This window comes from Palaemon carinicauda, chromosome 19, assembly GCF_036898095.1.
Source record: "Palaemon carinicauda isolate YSFRI2023 chromosome 19, ASM3689809v2, whole genome shotgun sequence".
Lineage (NCBI taxonomy): Eukaryota > Metazoa > Arthropoda > Malacostraca > Decapoda > Palaemonidae > Palaemon > Palaemon carinicauda.
The window spans coordinates 77,965,183-77,988,192 of record NC_090743.1 but is presented as its reverse complement, the minus strand read 5'-3'; the positions used below and the strand labels follow the sequence as shown (position 1 = coordinate 77,988,192).

The following is a 23,010-nucleotide window of genomic DNA, read 5'->3' as shown; positions in this document are numbered from 1 at the left end:
TAAGTGTGCCCTGCGCCGCTAACGGCGCCATCTGTATTCCTTGTAGCGATACACGAGGTGCTACAGATACTGTATGTAGGGAGGGGTCCTACAGCCCTTTTCTTTTTTTTTTTTTTTTTTTTTTTGAAAAGGGACAGGGCGGGTCCATCAGGACGACATGGCCATCTTACCCAAAAATAGATTTTTCGCTTCGCTCAAAATCCGTTTTTTGGGCTCAAGCCATGTCGTCCTGATGGAAGTATACCAGAGCATTACTGTATCTGTGGATTCTCAATACGTGCCGTACTCCTCAGGAATGTTTCTTAGTTAACTCGACTGAAAGACCTAAGATGTTACCGTTATACATCTTTTCACTAATCATAAGCCATGAAAGCGCTTCCTGCCCCCTACAGGGAGGAGTCCTACTAGACTCTAGAAACGAACGAAGAGTACATATACCTATGTATGAATCACTCGCAAGCCAGTACAATATAGTGGTCTCACTCTATATGAAGTAAAGCATAGTCCTTACGGAACTACAGCATCCAAGGGAAAAATCCCGACCAGCACCCTGGTCGAAGTAGAAATAGACAAAAGGGTTATATCTGCGTAGGATTAAACTTGCTGCCGCCACCGTCCTCAGAGAGGGGTGGAGCCCTTTGTGCTAAGGAAAGTATAAACCAGTGCAACCAGGCTTGCATTAAGGAATAGGCTATTATAGATATCCCCGATTAATATACATAGGCTAAATGCTCAATAATTAAAATGAAATCAATATAGGTGAAGGAGACGCAAGGTTCCCGAGAACAAGTTTATTGAGTAACAATAAATAGACATGGTTACCACAAATATATACATATGATAGGTGGATGACCAACAATTTACACAAGTACCGTAGTGCATGGATGTATGGTTATCTGAAAGAAAACAATCAGGTCACTTGTCACATACCAAGGTATCAAAGTTAAACGTCCATGTTACTATCCACTGACATTAGCGTCAGAAACGCTCGGCACACCTGTCTGTACTTGTGCTACCATCACCATAACGCTGGAACAGTCACTGTGGGCTCCCAGAGCCTTCACTACTAGTTATAGCAATGCATATAACTATACACTCACCCAAGAATCAAAGTCCCAAATAATTCCACTGTTCCTCGCAGAGTTAAACAGCAGGGTTAACGACGCAACCAACTGCTACCACAGACCTCTTTAGCTGCTCCACTTGCTTAGCATAGTGGCGAAAGAATACCCTGGAAGACTTCCAGCCAGTGTATGAACGAAGGTGTTCAAAATCCATAAAGTTAAAGAAGTTTAAGGATGAAGCAACTTTCCTCGGATCATGACCTGCGGGTGAACTGTCAGGATCCGCTCTGCGAATAAAATATGTAATTTTCGCCCTAAGCTGATTTAAAGATAAATTCGAGCCCGATGTTTCTCCTCTGAATAGTTGGCCCCCATGGAAGTCTGAAGTTCTACGAAGATAGACCTTTAGGCATTCTACGGGACATAGAGATGCATCTTCTTTCAGAGGGCAGATTCTCCAGGGACCCCACCTGTTGGTGGGCAACTCGTTCTTAGCGAGAAACGTAGGGTCCGGAAACAGGTTCAGTTCTCCCCCATCCAGGAACTGAACCCGGCCCTCCTCTCTCGAGAGGGCTACAATCTCACTAACTCTGGCCCCAGAAGCAAGGGCAAAAAGGAAGATCACTTTTTGAGTCAGGTCCTTCAATGCACACTCCTCATTATCCAGTAATGAGGCAAAATGAAGGACTTTGTCTAAAGACCATGAAATAGGCTTTGGAGGAGCTGAAGGTCTAAGCCTAGCACAGGCCTTCGGGATCTTGTTAAACATCTCGTTAGCGAGATCTACCTGGAAGGCATATAGAATGGGTCTTGTCAGAGCTGACTTACATGTAGAAATCGTGTTAGCTGCCAGCCCCTGTCCGTGGAGGTGGATGAAGAAGGATAGGCAGAACTCCGTAGAGATCTCGTGCGGATTCTTGTCTTTGACAAAGGCTACCCATTTCTTCCATGCTGATTCGTACTGCCTTCTAGTAGACTTACACTTATATTCTTCCAGGAAGTCGATGCTATCTTTCGAGATTCCGAACCGTTTCTTCACCGCTAGGGAGAGAAAATCATGAGCTGCAGGGTCCGGGTTTTCTGTAATGAAGCGTAGACAGTCGACTTCTGGACTTGCTGGGACAGAACTGGGTCCGGGAGTGGTAGAAACTCTAGTCGTAGTTCCAGAGCTAGAGGGAACCATACACTGTTCGGCCACTTGTGGGCCACTATTGCTGCTACTCCCTTGAAGGATCTCAGTTTGTTGAGGACCCTCAACATCAGATTATGAGGGGGAAACAGGTAGATCCTGGACCATCTGTTCCAATCGAGGGACATCGCATCTACTGCTTCCGCCAAGGGGTCCTCGTATGGGGACACATATCTCGGCAGCTTCTTGTTGTCCTTCGTCGCGAAGAGGTCTATCTGCAGTTCTGGGACTTGTCTCAAGATGAAGGAGAATGATCCTGCGTCTAGGGACCATTCCGACTCTATCGGTGTAACCCTGGATAGAGCGTCCGCGGTCACATTCCGGACTCCTTGAAGGTGAACTGCTGACAGGTGCCACTTCTTCTTCTCCGCCAGTCGAAATATGGCTAACATTACCTGGTTGAGAGGTGGAGATCTCGATCCCCGCCGATTCAGACATTTCACTACCACCTCGCTGTCCAGTACCAACCTTACATGGATCGAGTGACGTGGGGATACTTTCTTCAGGGTAAGAAGCACTGCCATAGCTTCTAGAAATTTTATGTGAAAAGTCCCAAATAGCTTGGACCAGGTCCCTTGCACTTTTTTCCGATGGGAGTGACCTCCCCACCCTACCTTTGAGGCGTCTGTGTGGATTGTCACTGACGGGGGGGGGGGGGGTGGCTGAAGAGGTACTGACCTCTTTAGACGACTGGCTTGAGACCACGGTCTGAGAAGAGAACGTAGCCGAAGTGGGACCGGTCTCTTCAAGTCCCTTCGCTCTTTCGATGCAAAGGTTCTCCAAACTCCCGCTGCATCTTTTAGCTGTGCTCTTAGCACTGGGTCTGTTACTGATGCGAATTGAAGAGAGCCCAAAACCCTCTCTTGTTCGCGTCTTGATATCCTCTCGGAACCTAGAAGTCTCCTGACAGACCCCGCTATTTCCTTCCTTTTCGACATCGGAATGGAAAAACGGTGTGACACTAGATCCCAGTGAATTCCCAACCACTGGAACCTCTGAGCTGGAGAAAGACGAGACTTCTTTCTGTTGATCATGAAACCTAGATATTCCAGGAACTGAATCACCTGTAGGGAAGCCTGCAAGTATTCCGCTCTGGATGCTGCCCACACCAACCAATCGTCCAGGTAGGCTACTACCTGGAACCCTTTTAGGCGTAACTATTTGAGCGCTGCGCTCGCAAGCTTCGTAAAGATCCTTGGGGCTATGTTTAGCCCGAAAGGCATCGCTCTGAAAGCATAAAGTTTTTGTTGTAGCTTGAATCCTATGTAGGGGGAGAGACGGCGACTTATTGGAACGTGCCAATATGCGTCTGACAAATCGATGGAGACGGTATATGCCCTCTTGGGCAGTAAGGCCCTTATGTGTTGTAACGTTAACATCTTGAACTTGTGGTTCACTATGAACTTGTTGAGTGGTGACAAGTCCAGAATGACTCTGAGTTTCCCCGAGTCTTTCTTGGGAACACAAAACAGCCTCCCTTGAAACTTGATGGACTTTACCCTCCGGATCACCTTTTTCTCCAACAGTTCTTGAATGTACTCCTCCAAAACGGGGGTGGAGTGTTGGAAAAATTGAGGGCACAGGGGCGGAGTACTGTACCAACTCCAACCCAGTCCATTTTTGAGCAGGCTGTGGGCCCAGGGATCGAAGGTCCAGCGATCCCGGAAATACTGTAGTCTCCCACCTACCGGCGACACTTCACTTTGACTGCCCTGCAGTCTTGCCTCCCTGGCCGCGACCACCTCTGAATCCTCTTCCCCTAGAGGGGCGTCTCGCCGAACCTCTGGCTGCACCTCTGGGCTTTGCTCGAAACGTGGTCGATTGCCCTTCGAACACTGGATTGAATGCCGGGGATGCTGATGACACGGCTTGGGGTACCCATTGGAAGGTGGTCGGGGTCTGGGCTACCAGTTGTGGTACCGGAGGCAAAGCTGGCTGCTGCTGCTGCTGTCGTTGTGGTCTGAAAGGCTTGGCTGGACGGGAAGAAAACCTCGATTTCTCCGCCTTTCCTTTCGGCTGAGGGCCCTCATCAGGGGAAGACTTCCTCTTAAGGGACAGGCCCCACTTAAGGAGAAGATTACGGTTCTCAGTGGCTGCCTTGTCCACCACCTCCTTGACCACTTCATTGGGAAAGAGATCTTTACCCCAGATGCTAGATGAAATGAGTCTCTTGGGTTCATGCCTCACTGTGGCCGAGGCGAAAACAAACTCTCTACAGGCCCTCCTCGCTTTGACAAAGCAATAGAGGTCCTTAGTCACCGTGGCCAGATGGATCTTGGCCATTACCATGAACATCTCAGGCATCTTGGGGTCGCTAGCCATTGTCTCCATGTTAGTCTGGAGAGACATCGAGGCTGCCAGACGCTCCTTTGTGTCCAATTCCCTCCGTAGGAGGAATTCCGACAACTTGGGAAGGTTTTCGCCGAACTGCTGACCTGCAATATCGGCGTCCAACTTCCCAACCGAGAAGGTGAGGTGTACCTCCTTCCAGTCCTTGTTATCCAACGGCAAGGCCAACGACAGTGGTTTGCATTCCTCCAGAGATGGACATGGTTTGCCAGCTTCAACCGCCTTCAAAACGGCCGCGAACCCTTTCTGCATAAAGGGGAAGGCCCTAGCCGGGGAGGATACGAAGGAGGGGTGCTTCTTACTCAAAGCAGCAACTTTAGAGTTTGAGAACCCCCTCTCCTTCAATGCAGATGTTAAGGCAGCTTGAGCCTTGGAGTGATCCAGGATGATCACCTCCTTCGGTTCCATCTCCTCCTTCGAGGCCGGCTCCTTCTTCAGACGGACATAACAGTCCGGGTAGGCCCCTCTACTGGGCCAGAATTCCACCTCCTCAAGGGGAACTGAGCCCAGTTTCTACGACATGACGATCTTCCCGACCGTCATCGGCATGTGCTCGGCATATCTCCACGGGTTGGCATCCGAGCACAGAGGAAGGTCCTTCACGTTGAGCTTCTTTGGAGGTCCACGTGATGCTGTGATCTTCTGCATCTGGAGCTCCATTGCAGCGGCCTTCTGATTATTCTCCCTCTGCATCTGTTGTATCATACCAACGATGGGAGAGAGAGCCTGTCCCAGCTCTGCTGGAAGAGCGGACGAAGTAGAGGGGATAGGTTCAGGGGCCTGAACCGGAACGTCTGAAGGTATGGGAACCTCTTCCTCCACGGCAATCGGATCTTGATCCTCCTCCTCACCCTCTGCGAGGAGGTCCTGTTCCGCACGGTCGGACAGGTCAGACATCTTGTCATCCAGCTGGATGTCCTGCATGGCATCCGCAACATCCTCCTCCACTGGGATCTGGACGAGAGGGATCTCCGGCCGAGGCTGGGGAACAACAGCGTCAGTAGAAGCTTTGGGAAAAAGGTATGCCCTCATCTTCTCGTTAGGAAGATAAGGTCCAGTGGTGTTCTTCTGGAAACCCCTTACCCATAAACGGAGCTTCTCCCTCGCTGCATCCCTTGACTCCGCCGACCTAGGGGATTCAAAAGCCTCTGATAGCAGGTTAGTACATACTGCACATACCTGCGGATCCCAGTAGCGATGATCATCATTGGAGGCTGCGCAAGCCGCGTGCCTCCTACACGAGACATGTCCGCAAAAGTTCTTGCTGCGGACATTGCAGAAGACACTATCACATTTCGGATGCTCCTCCTGTAAAAGAAGAAAATTTCCATGAATATAAAGTGAATTTCAATTCACATGTAAAAATGAGCATTCACAAAGAATAAGGGAAAGACACCTACTTGTGAAACCCACACAATCACCTGTGGAAGCCCACCAGCCATAAAATCACGTAGTTAGTCTTTACTAGAATAACCAGAGATCATATTTCCCGAGGGAAATTAGGTGTAGCTCACACCTAAGGTAAGATTTTACCATTCTGGCCAGAGATGAAAAGAATTTTCTTTTTATCCTTGTAAGGCGACACCAAGTGATTGCACAAAGTAACACAAGTAAGTTAGAAAAACAGTGTTGTAACCTACTATATCATGGTCTCCCTTGGTAGAATACACCACCCAAGAAAGAACTGATACAGTACATGAGGGTGGTGTGCCGGCCGGCTCTTGCCGGTCAGTACCCCCCCCCCTTTTTCCAAAGGTAGATCTCAAGTATACAACTTCAGATCACCCCTATTGGGGAGAACTCCAGTTCCCATGCCTGAACCGGCCGGCAGTGGTTGCCGGTCCGCAGCCACCCGGGTAGCACCGTGTTGCCGGCCATCACTCTTAGTGGCCGGCTAACCGAGCAGTGTAGCAGGCCGGCCGGCAGCGGTAAGCAAACCCTGCCGGCTGGCATCCACACCAGGTAGCGCTCGGCTGCCGACCGCCACTCATAGTGGCCGGCAGATGAGCAAGAGACCGGCCGGCAAAGGCATATAACCACCGCCGACCGACAGCAAGAGAACTGGAGAACACCCCCCCACCGACGGCCGGCCCCTAGGCCGGCAGACGGCAAGGACAACACATAAGAAGACAACAGAATGAGTGCCGGGCTAAGAGGTTATGAACCTCTGCGCCCGGCACCCGAAAGAGTGCCGAGAGGAAGGGGAGACACTAAGTCAGGCTTCCTAACCACTGCTTACTGAATCTACAGACGGCAGCGGTTGAGGGACCAAGGAAGGACCGGGCAGCACTCAAAAGAAAGGGTCTCTGCCGGTCGGCACACTCTGCCGGCCGACAGGGGACCACGTCAGTTCCCCATCCTAACCTAGGCTAGGTACGGATGCGGACGACTGACACAAAGGAAACGGAAAAATAGAAGGGAAGGACAGAGGGTCCTGTCCAACCTTGCCTTGGTTAAGGATCATTCCCAACTAAGAAAGCTCATCTCAGCCAGAGAAATCCCGGGAGGGAGGCCGGCACTACTGGCTGCCTCCCTAAAACCAAGGGAAGGAAGGAATTGCTATTCCGGAAAGGGAACATATCCCGAATCCGGAACGGCAAAGAGGACAAGTCTGAGGGGTCACCGAGTGAAGGGATCAACTACAGGAACCCAACAAGGTGATCCAAGGAGGATAAACCTCCTATGCCCGTGTCAGTCAGCAAGGGAGACTCTGCCCCACGCTAGACCAACACGGACTCAGACTAATACACTGCTGTACTGTCCCCCTCTGAACCAAGTCAGTTGGAGCAGGAAGGTACAGTACTACTCCAGCATAGTTATATTTGAAATTTAATTCAAACAAACCACTAGAGTTAAGCCTAGGGCTTAAACAGAGGGAAAGGGTTTGCCCCTTCCCCGAAGAGAAGGGAGCAAACGGGGAAACAGATAATATTATAATGACCTAAGACAACCTAGCCTAGGCACTAAGAGAATCGATTACCTAAATCACCGAAACTCACTCCAATACTATCTTGGAAAATACTCGAAAGAGCTTATATGTATAACGTTGCCTAACGCTTTAAGCAATATAAAATCACACTTGGAAGACTAATTATCATGCAGGAAGTACAAGGGCCAACAACTAGGCTACGAAGACTAGTGTTGGTCAGCCTAGGCAAAACTTTCGCCAGGCACACTACTATCGCATCATAACAGAATTCCTAATTAAGCTAAGCAGCTAATTATTAAAGCGCAAGGGGCTGGGAACGTCGCTCTTGCTAACAAATAAATCCTATTCTAGCGAGCGACAGCGTCCATGACGCCTCCAGCAGGCAACAGCTCTTGTATCAAAGATAACTCTTTTAATTACTTTAATTTTAAACAAGAGCCTACATTTATACATAAAAGAAATAGTACTCAACTTATCCGAGGCAGAAGAAGTTGGAGAAAGCATAATAAGCGAGTAAATCCAAGATTTTGGTAGTAACACAGGGAAAAACACCGAGTCGTATAGCTACGCAAAAAGGAATACAGATGGCGCCGTTAGCGGCGCAGGGCACGCTTACGAAACGGGGAGGAGAGATGCCTTACGAACGGCTCCCCCCTTTCTTATCGTTTTCGTTTTCTTGCCATTTGACCCCTACGAAGTGTTAACTCTATTCGGGGTATAGATTGCTATGAGGCGTGTCAAGAATACGTCCGCTGATATTTACGATATCCCTAAGGTCTTTTTTACGGATACTCGCTCCAGGAGTTAGAATTCTGGGTACCTTAAGGTAAATTCTCTGGGAATATCGCCGTAGTTGTAATATACCCTAGGAAGCTGCCTTTAAGGAACTTCCATCAGGACGACATGGCTTGAGCCCAAAAATATATATATATATATAGGGAAAGATACACGAGCTTCCCCATGGCCTACTGCAGTACTCAAGTGCCATCGTTTTTGGTTACTCAGTATCTCTCGGAGCCCTATTCTGGGGAAGGAGAAAATTATAGGAAAAAATAAAAATTATTTTTCAACTCGCCTATTCTGGGGAAGGAGAAAATTAAAGGAAAAAAATAAAGTCAAAGTATCACGTGACCAATACATATGCATATCACGTTTTTTATCCACTCCCATCAGTATGAGTAATAAAAAAAAAACAAAAAAAAAAAACATGCATTTCACGTGTGTTTTCTGTCTCCATAAAATATTCAAATGCCACGTCAGTTGAAGGAAAATCATCCTGAGACAAATAATTATCCACCCCGTGACTGGGATCGCTAATGGAAGCAACAGGATCTGGCCGAGAATCATCAAAGATGTCGGACAACAACCGCCAACCTTCTTCTGTGACTGGCTCAATATCATCAAATAATTTGCAATCACTTACTGATTGCACACTATCTGATGTCTTGCTTTCATCATCAGATTCCCCTGGTACATATATTTCATCTGAGGAATCTCCAGAGTCACCCATGACTAAAAAATACGAGCGGAAATTTATAAAGAAGCAACCAGAATGATAATCAAAAGAATTCTACAGTTGCACTGTTGTCTATATGCGAGTCGACATGTCTCCCTGAGTGATAAATAACGGGAAAAGACGGAAAGATTGAAATACTGAGCTCCCATTGGTAAAATATGGTGACATCTCAATTCCGTCACTGAAACGTCACCAGATGCCTTACTCCTTTGCTCTGATTGGCTAGTGGGCGGAGCTTATGTTCCACAGAGGATGAGACAGCATATCCCAGCAATGAGAAGTCTTCAAATACACAATCCCAACGCACCAGCTCTAGGTACAAAAGAGAGAGTGGAAGAACGTATTACGCTACGTCCCATCATTCATGGTCATCAGCTCCGATGTTGTGAAGATCTATCTTCGAGTCAAGAACCTAGCCATCTACCTCAGGGGATCCCAGAGGTCCCCTGACAGCCAGATAGCAGTATTTTTCAGCCAGTGCCGAAATTTTCGGCAGTGCTGAAATTTTCGGCGGTATGCCGACTTTTGCAGCTGCTACATCGTATTCTCTAACACAGCTGACTACCAACAAGCATTATGTCAGTGGGTCACACCAGACTGAAGGACTTTGTCTGGAGCTTGTATCCAGAGAGCCTCAAACATTGTAGGAAACTCTACAGCAGGGCTACTCAACTGGCGGCCTGCAGTTCGAATCCGGACCTTCTGAGTGTTGTAGTTGGACCCCAGGTCCCAGGAGAAGAATATATATTTAAGTAACACAAAGGTCCTGGTGATGGATTCTTGCAAGTGTATTTCCTCAGCTGTGAGTCAGGGGTCTATAGTTTTTATGTACAGTATTTAACTTACGAATGCTCCCAGGACTATATATATATATATATATATATATATATATATATATATATATATATATATATATATATATATATTCATTTATTTATAATAGTTTCCGCGTGATTTAGCATTTTCTGTTACTGCTCTTGCATTAACAGAAAATATTAAAAAAAAAAATCAGCTGTACTGGCTTTTGTTGTTAATGGCGGGCGAGGCACGGCTGAATTTTGGTATGAGTTTTGTTGTTCTTGACGTGTCTGATGTAATATTAGACCTCCTATCAATAGTATGATTTGTTCATAAATAAATCAGGAGTACGTTTGTAGGGTACTGAATATTGAAACGTATTGCGAAACGTAAACGCATTGTGGTTTGATGGGTATGAATGTAGGTGAAATTTGTCGCTGTGTTTGTGTGTGTGAGATGTAGTTGGTATCGCTGAATTGTGTGTATCGGTGTATGGATATATCGAGTGTGTGTGACTGATTAATGCTGTCTCAGCTGTCTGCGCCTATATGTGCGGGTTTGTGTGTTTGGGTGTGCACGTAGAGGGGGTGAGAGGTGTTCGCAGGGATGGGTTTTTGCTCATCGCTGTGAAGTACTGGGAGTGATATTGTGTTGGTATTTTGTGAAGTACAGGAGTTAATATTGTGTTGAAATTTTGTGAAGTACTGGGAGTTGATAGTACTGCGAGTTGGAGTACCCAGATATTTACTCCCATTGCAAATTAGTAATTTTGCTAAACTGGCCTAACTTAATTCATCCCTTTACATGAGACATGGCATGTTCGAAGAGAAGAAAGTTTGATGATGAAAATCGTTCCTTCAAGGAAGAATGGATACAACAGTTTGCTTTCATTCTTCCCAAAACCAGCTCTAAGCTGATTTGCCTTATATGTAGCGAAACCATTGCCTAAGTGAAGAGCAGTAATATGAAACGCCATTATGAAACTAAACACAGTGGATTTGAAAAGATGTATCAACAAGGAACTGGAGAGAAAAAATAAAATAAATATGCTAAAATCGCAGTATGAAAAGTCAACCATAGTTCTTGCCAATACCATGACAGCCCAGGAGAGAGCAACAGAATGTTCACTGAGAATAGCCTGGATCTTGGGAAAACACAAGAAATCCTTTACTGATGCGGAAATTGTTAAAGAATGTATGCTGGAAACAGCAGATATATTGTTTGATGATAAACAGAAAAATCAAATAAATGATAGAATAAAGCAGAATCCATTATCTGATGCCACATCAATGAGGAGAACGGAACTATTGGCTGTTGATCTTATGTCGCAACTTGATCAAGGACTGAAAAAAGCACCTTCTATCTCACTGGCTATTGATGAATCAACAGACAGTACCGACAATGCTCAACTCTTTGTTTTTGTGAGATATTATGATGCAGGGGAGAAAAAATTTTGCCAGGACTTGTTGGGTGTGACTGACCTTAAAGGAAGAGCACGGGGAGAGGATATTTATGGATCCTTGAAAAGCATGTTAGAATCAAGAAATATAGATGTCAAATCCATCATTTCAGTGACTACAGATGGAGCTCCAGCCATGGTTGGTCGAGAGAGGGGGCTAGTTGCAAGATTAAAGGAAGATAATCCGGACATGATAAGTTACCACTGCATAATCCACCAATCAGTTCAGTGTGCCAGTCTGGGAGATGAATATGGTGAAGTAATGGAGACTATTATGAAGCTAGTAAACTTCCTTCGATCAACGTCAGCACTACAACATCATCTACTACGAACCTTTCTTACCGAGGTCAATGCAATCTATGACGATTTACTTGTGCACAATTATGTGAGATGGCTACATAAGGGAAAAGTTTTGGAGCGATTTTGGGCAATTAGGAAGGAGTTACAGACTTTCCTGGAGGATCAAAACAGTGTGAAGGCAAAGGCATTTTCTGAATTTTTGAATGATGACAAGAAAATTGAAAGTGTTGGATTTTTGGCAGACATAATGTCACATTTGAATGATCTCAATGTCAAACTGCAAGGGGAAAACCACACTGTCTCCAACTTGATCTCAGCAATTCGAGCTTTCCAGAAAAAAAAAATGAACTTTTCAACGACGATATTCAGAGCCAACTTTTCCATTTTCCAAGACTTTTGGAGGAATGTAAAGATGAAACAGACACTGAATATGTCCAATTTATTGAGAAGCTGATCAATAATTTTAAGATTCGCTTTGATGATTTTGTTCTTGGAAAACAGTTGCTGCTGTTCATTCAAAACCCTTTTCTAGTGACAGATATCACAGAATTTTCAGTGGAAGCAAATCTCACCTGGAAATGGGAAGATGCTGCTAAAATCCAACTGGAACGTATTGACTTTCAAGAGAATGTAGCGCTGAAACAAGTATTCGGTGATTGTACACCAGAAACATTTTGGTCAAAAGAACGATCCCCTGCTAATTTTCCTACTCTTCACAGATTAGCAGTGCAAATTCTCAAGATGTTTGGCTCCACTTACTGCTGCGAATCCGCTCTCTCAACTATGAACCTAATGAAGAACAAGTTTCGCTCCTATATGACCAATGAACACCTCCACCACTGTCTTCGATTCGCTATTACTCCATTAGTACCAAATTTCGGGAACTAGCAAAAAGCAAAAAGTGCAATTTCTCTCACTAAATTCTTATTGTGGTGTTTTGATTTTCTTTTAATTTGAAAATTAATTTTATTTTCTGAGAGGGAATGTTCATATTCTCTTATGTTTTAAAAGAGGTAAATTTTATTTCTAAAATACCATAATATGAAACATTATTTCATTTTAGAACTCTCAAATTCAGTTGTTTTCATAGAGAAAAACCTTCAAGTTTACGGAAAGGCCCGTGCCAATAACAAGTGTTGGCTTTAATACCCCAACCTTCAAGTCTTGCTATAGTTTAGGTATAAAATTTAATACTTTTATTTCCATGTTTTGAAAATTTGTATAAATAAAACAAACAGTGAATATGAAATTGATAAAAATCATGGTATACTACCCTGTTCTCGAATTGGTTGTTTTAGTTTCATGATTTCATGTAATAAAAATTTCCGGACCTATGTATAGAGTGGAACTTGTCTAACTGGACCTTTCCTCATAATAGTTGAGTAGCCCTGTCCTACAGGAACAAAACTGCATTCACAGAGTGCAGAGACTGTGAGTTTTACGTCTGCTACAAACAGGAACTCATCCATTATGTGAACTTCATCCCCATTAGAGACAAAAACATGTTCATGCACAATCTGAGATGTGAATGCTCAGATTGTTTAGAATTCACCGTTGCCTGCATACCTCACTTTTTGGAGCATGAGCAGCGGCCCAAAAATTGGGTCTATTCTCCACCTACCAAATGCCCGCTCCAACCAATCCTGGACCAGCTGGAGCATGACCTCAAGTACACAGAATTCTACATACCTGACCCATAGAAACCACATCACCAAGCATGCACCTGCCCAAAGTGCTTGCACGAGTACTGGGTCTCTGTCCAACCAGAAGAACCAGGTGTAGAACAGCAGCCACCACCTTCTCCAACCCAGCCATCTGCTAAGAAAAAGAAGACAGATCACCTCTCTGCACAGGATACCCTTCCTCCCTCTTCGGTGTCACAAGTCGGCCCCGAAGAGACGACGGGTGCAGCCACCTCCACCCAAAACCCAAACAAGTCTGCCATGGACCTTGACCCTTGAACTCTGCCCACAACACAGCCTACAGAGACGCATATGCAGGATTGTAACTGCACCGTGTGCCTCACTCAACTGTTAGTGAAGCCACCGCCATCTGCAGAAATCAGGTCTCAGTCGATGCCCCATAGACTACAGCAATTCAACTGCCAAAATTCAAGTTACCTGCCACCGGAGAGATCCCGTCTTCATGCAGCTGTTGCTGCTATGGCGGATGCCAACCCTGGCTTAAAGATCACTGCCAGGACCAACTGAAAGGGTGATATTATAATCACCCCCATAGATCGGGATAGTGCAAGACACCTCAGCAATGAAGCCACCCTCACTTTCCTGGATCCTGCCAGGAAACAAAGGAGAGCGGTGGTGTACAACTACCCACTAACATGCCAGTATCCCTCATCGAAGACTGCCAGAACGTTCCCTAGCCAAGAGGAAATTGGGCAGCCGTAAGGCACCCACCAGGGAAGTTACCGTCACCTTTATAGGACCTATCCCATCTGCCTTGGAGCTTGGATTGTGGGGCACCTTCCCCATCAAGAACTTCAAAAAGGAACTACTCCGTTACTTCAATTGCCAACGGTTCGGACACCAAAAGTCTGATTCCAGGAGCCAGGCTATCTGTGGAGTCTGCAGCAGGAAACACCCCACGCAAATCTGCATTGATGAGCACAACGCTTGGAGAGAGACCCGAGCCAAGTGCCCCAACTGTTCCCAGTCACATCATGCCTGGAACAAAAGGTGCCCAGAGTGTCTAAATAGGCTTGTACCTCCGGACACCACAAATGCCACTGTCAAAACTACAACAGCAACACAACCAAAGCCTCAGAGGAAACCTCGCAAGAGAACCCGTTGCAAGGCTGCCCCAGCTTCAGTAGCAGCGGCAGCTCCTGCACCTGCCATCACCACCAGCCAACCTACCACCTATTCCTTTGACCTCCTCAACTCCTGTACAAGCACCAAGTTCGCATCCTGCTCCACAGAAATCCATGACGACCTCCTGTCAACAATTAGACGCTATGTCCTTGCAGGATCTCAATCCCATCACCATCCACCACATCACCAAAGTCCTATCCCTTCTCAATCCTTCTGACCTCGGTCAGACCATAAATCCCATCCTCTCACTCCTTCAACCTAGCCCACAGCCACAACTACCCTTAGAGGAGAGATAAGTTCTTACACTTAAATCTACTCCTTTCTCCTTCTACTAAAATTTCTTCCCCTCCTCTCCCATTCTCCTACTTACTGGGACTCACTTCTATACCACTATTCCCTACTACTAAAGTTTCTTTCGGGCCCTGAAAGGGGACCGGTTTTGGATGCTCAGGAGCGAGCCACACTCTCAATTGGCATTCTGACCTCGGTCAGACCATAAATCCCATCCTCTCACTCCTTCAACCTAGCCCACAGCCACAACTACCCTTAGAAGAGAGATAAGTTCTTACACTTAAATCTACTCCTTTCTCCTTCTACTAAAATTTCTTCCCCTCCTCCCCCATTCTCCTACTTACTGGGACTCACTTCTATACCACTATTCCTTACTACTAAAGTTTCTTTCGGGCCCTGAAAGGGGACCGGTTTTGGATGCTCAGGAGCGAGCCACACTCTCAATTGGCATTCTGACCTCGGTCAGACCATAAATCCCATCCTCTCACTCCTTCAACCTAGCCCACAGCCACAACTACCCTTAGAGGAGAGATAAGTTCTTAAACTTAAATCTACTCCTTTCTCCTTCTACTAAAATTTCTTCCCCTCCTCTCCCATTCTCCTACTTACTGGGACTCACTTCTATACCACTATTCCCTACTACTAAAGTTTCTTTCGGGCCCTGAAAGGGGACCGGTTTTGGATGCTCAGGAGCGAGCCACACTCTCAATTGGCCTTCAGGCCAAGAGGATCATGCTCTGGTGCAGAGCAAGTCCAGCTCAGGGGTGCACTCTATGAGTGCCCCCAAAAGAAAGAAAGGTATCACTACACAAGAGCTCTAGGTGCAGAGCAAAAATTTTGACTTGGGGGCTAGGACGTATAGTCCATAGAGCCCCCATCCGGAGATAGTTCCGGGCAATCTAAAGAAGAAGCAGCTTTGTCCTGGGATTTCTTGCTGGCTGTCAAGCAATGTAGTACGGTACGTCCTGGGTGGGAAGGAGTTAATGAATTAAGAAAATTAGAAGCAACGCCATAGAATAAGGGAATATAGAAGCACCACCTAAAGATGTTGCCGGATATATTAGACAAGTTCTGGAAGTTAGAAGCAAAATTATGCAACCTGTGCTGTCTATGTAGGAAGTAACAATACTCTGTCAAATTTATGAAGGTCCAGATAAACCTAAGGACAAGAAGAGACACATTGCCATATATCTGACTTTTCACACTCACTAAGTTCTTGCAGTAATCTCCTTTGGGAAACGGTGACATACTATAAGATTACCATCTCTAAAGAGTTGGTTGGTTGGTTGGTGAAGATTGCCATGCCTGTAGCATGACACGGGCTCTTGTCGCTGGATAGCCCGTAAGAAAATATCAATGTGGAGATAGGAGAACTCCAAAAAGAGCCAAAAATTGGTATATTAAAAGGAAAGGTTGGATTTGAAAGGGTACTGGAACAGGAAAAAGGATAAAGGATGAGTGATTAGAGGAGGGATTTGACAAGGACATGGAAGGGAGGGAAGTAACCCGAAAAAGGAGACTCCTTTTTAGGTCCACGGAATGAAAAGTTTTAGTTAGAGGAAAAGTGTCGATAGCAGCAATTCCCAGTAAGTAGGAAAGACTGGGAGAGGAGAGAAGTTTTCTGCAGTCGGAGAGAATAGGGGTAGGTTTAAGCAGAGGCTTATTCCTGCTCTGGAGCTGGAATGTTGAATTGTTGCAGGAGCTGCAGGAAGGTGGGGGTCGAATATAAGGAAAGGACTCTGGTGAGGATCTTGAAGGCAATGGGAATGAGGTCTTGTAAGGTCTTTGTTGAGCCAAGGTTTGGGGTAGAATTGAGGATGAGGGTCGTTGCTGATCCTTATGAGGAGCAGTTGCAGGTCGTTGCTGGTCCTTATGAGGAGCAGTTGCAGATCGTTGCTGGTCCTTATGAGGAGCAGTTGCAGGTGCAGGCACAAGAACAGTGGCTGGCTGGCACTGTCTTCTCTGGCGAGGATGTCGCTGGTCTTTTGGTGGCTGGATTGAAGCTGGTTTCTCCTTATTAGGAGAGGATGTGTTTTTCATAGCTGCAATCCTCTTGAGACGTTCTGGGCAGCGCTCATTCCAAGCATTGTGTGGCCTTGAACAGTTGGGGCACTTGGATGTGGTGTGTCGTCCTTCCTTGTGGGCTTTTATGCACACTTCTGTGCAGTGGCGCTGGCTGCAGAAACCGCAAATGATAGGGCCTCTGCATTCTTCTTTGTGATGGCCAAAACATTGGCATCTATAACAGTGAAGGGGCTCAGGTGTATACTCCTCGATCTAGTTTGGAGGGAACTGGACCGATGAAGTTGGCGATGAGACGTAGAACAGGGACGTTGTCTTTGCTCATGCAGCGAACAGCACAGTCAATGTTGCTGCATCAAGTTGCAATATTGATAGGCATCGTAACAGGATACCTGGTGATGACAGCTTTCTTCCTGATAAATGCAGGATCCAGCAGCGTTAGAGTTGGGTCTTCCTGGAGGGATCTGGCTGTCTTGACATCCTTGGGGTAGATGATAAGATCACCTTTCCTGTTGGCTCTGGCAGTGAGTTGCAAGCCTGGCTTATTAGCCATGGCAGCAACAGAGGCGTAGGAAAGTGCGCTGTCCGTATGTGAGAGCCGAAACTTCAGCAGAGGTTTCTTGGGCTGTGGTGTTGGGATGTTCCCTGCACTGGTGGAGACTTCTTGCAGGACTTTAGTAAGGCAATCAGTGCAACTGCAGGCCGTGGAGTGGGTCCCGTGTTCAGTCCCCATGGCATTGGAGGACTCAGGCACGGCGGTTGAAAGGTTGACTGCTGCTGCAAATGACTGCTGAGGAGTTGTAGGGACAGACAAGGATGAGTCTGTGCTCTCAGTCCTTGGTGTCCTCAGTGGCGATGGTGGGGCTGGTACTAGCGCTGGTGGAGGACATTCAGGACTCTTCCTTCTCTTGGGAAGGGGGGGGGGGTAGTCCCTTCCTTGGTTGCTTATTTCGCAAATCTGTGGTATTTGATAAGCTTGATAGAGGCGTCTTTGCACCCCTTGCAGCTGCACCTGATATGGTGATTTATCAGGGTTTTGTCAATTATGTCGGTGGTGTAACGGCCAATGGTGTTGAACATGTAGGCACGTCGCTGCTGGTATGACGTACAGCAATCACAGTCGCAGTCCGGATTATTGTAGAGGTCCTCGCAGTGTCTGTCTTGTTCTGGATAAAACCTCCATCCCCAGTTTCCGATATAAAAGACTGACATGGTGGCAAAACTCTACGGGCACCGCAATCAGAATTTTACTGAAAGCGGCCCCGTGAGCGATAGTGTTGCAGGAGTTGCCAGTCGATGAACGTAGAAGTCAGCTCCGTGGTCCGAAATGATCTAAAGAGCACTGTTGAAGTTTTGCTTTGGTTTTTTTCATGTCATATATTGTCTTTTATAATAGTTATTTCATTAATTTTGTTGGCAGATCAACCTGCTCTTTTTGTTTTATTGTTATTATTCTGTTTTTTTATATTTCCTCAATGATACATTAACTATTTGGCTTCTTGTTATTTTTCTATTTCATCGTATATCCCTCCCTTATTTTTCCTTATTTTTTCTCTTCCCAGTAGGGTTGTAGGTTGGATAATAGTAATAATAATACTGGAAAATGCAAACAATTTCATACATACAACTTTTATTTATAAATATAGATAACGTGACAGATATTACACGATTTGATTTTAAGAAGATTCCTCATCAGATGACTCAAGACTTGTTATTAATGAATCAATGGGTTTTGACATACGAAAAATCTATTTTTGGGTGAGATAACCATGTAGTCCTCATGGAAGTTCCCCAAATGCAGCTTTCTACCTGGGATATTTCTGTGAGTGATAAACCAGAGAAATCTTACCTTAGAGATATCAACAGAGTTCTGACCTCTGGAGCGAATATCCCGAGAGATATCGTGTATAAATCAAGGACAAGTTAATAACAAGTCATGGCTATCCTTCCCTTAATAGAGTTAACCTTGTCTCGAAGGATAAGGGTAGAGGGAAGGACATAGGCAAGTGAGCCGTTACAACTCCCGATCTCAATGTGCTACAACTACCACGTGTCCTGATGTATTATTCCAGGAGCAGCCATTGCATGACGCATGCGAGGTCCCACACTGAGAATTGGGAGGGGTTGGAAAGTAATGGGCGGGCCATCAGGACAACATGGCTATCTCACCCAAAAATAAATTTTTCCTATGTCAAAATACATTTTTTGGGGCTTGAGCCATGTCTTCCTGATGAAAGTAAACCAGAGAGTTATCATTCTCAGTTATAGCCAGGAGAGTTTTAACCCTTTACACTCCATAGACATGATCACACTTCCTGTAACATTGGTAACTCTGGTACAGAGCTGTGGAGCAAGCGATATTTTTGTGAAAGGTGGGAGCAAAGGAAATCAACGTCACAGTCCCACTCACTGTGGAGAAGATCTTTGTCTCCAGAAGATGAAAAGATCAAAGTCCATAAAAGGAAGGTCAAAAATTGAGGTACACTACTTTTATTTTGTACAGTAGGTCAAATGAAAGGAAACACAAAAAGGAACAGCAGTCTTTTATTGTTTCCAAAAGATGCATAAATGTAACAGTAATTAATTGTAACATTTCATACAGAATATATATACAGAAAACTGGAGTTTTACGACCCTAAAATTATGTAACAGAGTAATAAAATAGTAACACTCATGACATACATGGAAAAATATCACCTTTGACTCTTTATAATATTAGATAGTACATTGAAAAGAGGAACATGTGTCCCCTTGCACAATGTAGACTGAGAAATCCCAACCATACAGTCCATAAGAGTCCATATACAGTATTTAAGAAGCTGGTTTAATCACCCTTCAGCGGCCACCACGAAGTGTTTAATCTCTTCCAACTGACGTAGGTAATGTTTGAAGAACACTCTTGAAGATTTCCATCCTGTGTAAGCCTGAAAAGGACATAGATTGGAAAAAAAAAAATTAAGGAAGAGGCAACTTTTCTAGGGTCATGACCAGTTGGAATACTTTCAGAGTCAGCCCGTCTGATGAAATAGGTGAGTTTGGACCTAAGCTGTTTCAGAGAAAGGTTAGATCCTGCCGACTCCCCTTTTAAAAGTTGACTGGCTTTAAAAGCCCGGCTCTTGGATAGGTAAGCTTTCAGCCTCTCCACGGGGCAAAAACAAGGGTACTCCTGTAGTGGAATAATTTTCAGGGCCCCCAGCGTTTTCTGGGAAGTTCATTTTTCGCAAAGAATGCAAGATCTGGATAAAGGTTTACCTCTCCTGAATTGGAGAATTCAATGTGGCCATCATCCCTTGAAAGGGCCACAATCTCACTGACTCTAGCACCAGAAGCCACAGCAAGCAAAAAGATATTTTTGAGTAAGATCCCTCAGAGAGGCAGAGGCGTTATCTATCGAAGAGGCAAAGTGCAAGACTTTATCCAATGACCATGAAACAGCTTTGTGAGGAGCATTAGGTTTCAGTTTAGCACAAGCTTTTGGTATCTTATTGAATAGCTCGCTACTTAGTTCGATATCAAAAGCATACGTAATCGGTCTAGTTAGTGCCGACTTACATGAGGCAATAGTTGCAGAGGCTAGACCTTGATGGTCTAGTGAAATGAAGTTTGAAATACAGAAGTCCATGAAAATAGAAGAGAGCTGATGACTTTTCACAAACGAATCACTTTTTTTCCAGGAAGAAAAATATTGTCGTTTTGTGGTGTTGGACTTGTACTCTACTATGAAGTTAATTCTTTCCATTGCAAATCCGAATTTTCTTTGAGCCACAAGGGCGAAAAAATCCTTAGCTGAAGGGTTTTCGTTATCCAAGAGGAAGTAATGACTGTTGTCTGTTGAGCAATCTGGGAAAGCACTAGAGATGGTAGAAGGATCCGGATAGGTTTGAGTTACAGAGCAAGAAGGTGCCAATTGCTCTTGGGCAACTTGGGAGCTACCAGAGTTGCTGTTCCCTTGAAAGTCTGCAGTTTGTTCAGTACTTTCAACAGGAGGTTGAATGGAGGGAATAGGTAGATGAGACCACTGGTTCCAATCCAGAGACATCGCATCTACATATCATGGAAGTTTTTTGTTAAAGCTCATCGCAAAGAGATCGATTTGCAGTCCTGGAACTTGCTCTAGAATGAAACAGAATGATTTTATGTCCAGAGACCATTCTGTTTCCTGACGCTTGGATCTCGACAGGGCGTCCACCGTCACATTGTGAACCTCTTCGAGGTGAACTGCTGAAAGATGTCATTTCCTCCTTTTCGCTAAAGAGAGAATGGCTAGATTTACTTGGTGTATCTGGGGAGATCTGGAGCACTGTCTGTTAACATAATGCTCTTTTGTGTTGCTCTCGATGAGTAATTTTGACGTGTGATTTCGTCTTTGGGCAAAGTCTCTCCAAAGTCAGAAACACTGCCATAGCCTCCAGAACATTGATGTGAAACTTCTGAAATGCGATCGACCACTGACCCTGCACTTTCTGGGAAGAGGAGTGTCCTCCCCAACCTTGTTCTGAGACGTCCATGTGAATAGTCACAGAAGGATGAGGGTACTGAAGAGGGACGTCGTTCGATAGACCTGGCAGTGGACCACGGCTTGAGCTGCTTCTGCAATAAGGCTGAGGTTTTGTGGCGAAGATCTCTCAGAGCATTGGATGCCTTTCTTCTCCAGACTCTGTTGGCATCTTTGAGCCTTGCTTTCAGGATTGGGTCCATCACAGCAGAAAACTGCATTATTATTATTATTATTATTATTATTATTATTATTAGCCAAGCTACATCCCTAGTTGGAAAAGCAAGATGCTATAAGCCCAAGGGCTCTAAGAGGGAAAAAAGCCCAGTGAGGAAATGAAATAAGGAAATAAATAAATGATGACAACAAATTGATAATAAATCATTCTAAAAACAGTAACAACGTCACAATAGATATGTCATATAAAAACTATAAAAAGACTTTATGTCAGCCTGCTCAACATAAAAACATTTGCTGCAACTTTGAACTTTTTAAGTTCTATTGATTCAACTACCCAATTAAGAAAATTATTCCACAACTTGGTCACAGTTGGAATAAAACTTCTAGAATACTGTGTAGTTTTGAGCCTCGTGATGGAGAAGGCCTGGATATTAGAATTAACTGCCTCCCTAGTATTATGCACAGGATGGAATTGTTCCGGAAGATATGAATGTAAAGGCTGGTCAGAATTATGAAAAATCTTATGCAACATGCACAATGAACTAATTGAACGACTGTGCCAAAGATTAATATCTAGATTAAGAATAAGAAATTTAATAGACCGTAACTTTCTGTCCAACAAATTAAGATGAGAATCAGCAGCTGAAGACCACACAGGAGGACAATACTCAAAACACAGTAGAATGAAAGAAATAAACACTTCTTGAGAATAGATTGATCACCAAAAATCTTGAAAGAATTTCTCAATAAGCCAATTTTTTGTGCAATTGAAGAAGACACAGATCTAATGTGTTTCTCAAAAGTAAATTTGCTGTCAAGAATCCCACCTAAAATTTTGAAAGTCATACAAAGTTAAAGAAACATTATCAATACTAAGATCCTGATGTTAAGGAGCCACTGTCCTTTATGTTCTTTTACGCTTTCTCTGCCCCTTTACAGTCCTTTACGCTATTCATTAACATTGGTGGCGGTAAGTTCTACTTTAAGGGATTGATGGAAGTGCTCAAACATGCCCTTGATTTCTGGCTTGTCTGTTGTTATATAGGTATCTTTTGTCCTAAGGCTGGTGACTAGGGAATTCCACAGTGGTGTTATAAGATTAACACCCTCCTGTATTGCTGGTCATGTATTTGGGACGTTTGCCAACCTAATTGATTAGAGCTTTTGTGCAACTTTCCTCAGTCTGTTGTTTGACAAGTATTGCCTAGTACCATCTGGTATTTCAGTCAATGATGATGGAATGGTATATACCCCTTGGTTGGGTTTAGGATGCGCACAATGTCGATGTCATTATCAGTGACGTCACTGGAGGTTAAATTTTGGGGGGCTGGGGCCACTACCAGTTTGATATATTTGATGTGACCATTAGATGGTAATTTGGTAGATGAACAGGAGTGAAAAAAAATGGTGTATTGTATACATATTACGTGTATTTATGCATGTAGCACATCACATAAGATACTATGGTGAAACTATTCTCTGCATGTATTGTTAAAGAAGAACAAAATTGCTTAAAAACATAAAATAATACGGAGCTATCTCTCTCATAAGAAATAAAATAAAATGATAAACCACATTGATTGCATGAAA

The 23,010-nt window shown here is 44.7% G+C and overlaps 2 protein-coding genes across 3 annotated transcripts in view; one reads left to right on the top strand and one right to left on the bottom strand.

Annotated features, from left to right (window-relative positions):
• The window catches only part of LOC137658691 (gastrula zinc finger protein XlCGF8.2DB-like), a 560,850-nt gene that overhangs the window by 154,785 nt on the left and 383,055 nt on the right, over positions 1-23,010 (bottom strand). The gene's annotated exons all lie outside the window — the stretch shown is intronic.
• On the top strand, positions 10,823-12,492 carry LOC137659088 (protein FAM200A-like). Its single transcript, XM_068394171.1, has 2 exons — positions 10,823-12,010; positions 12,106-12,492. The coding sequence occupies exons 1-2, from the start codon at positions 10,823-10,825 to the stop codon at positions 12,490-12,492; spliced, it is 1,575 nt and encodes a 524-aa protein (XP_068250272.1).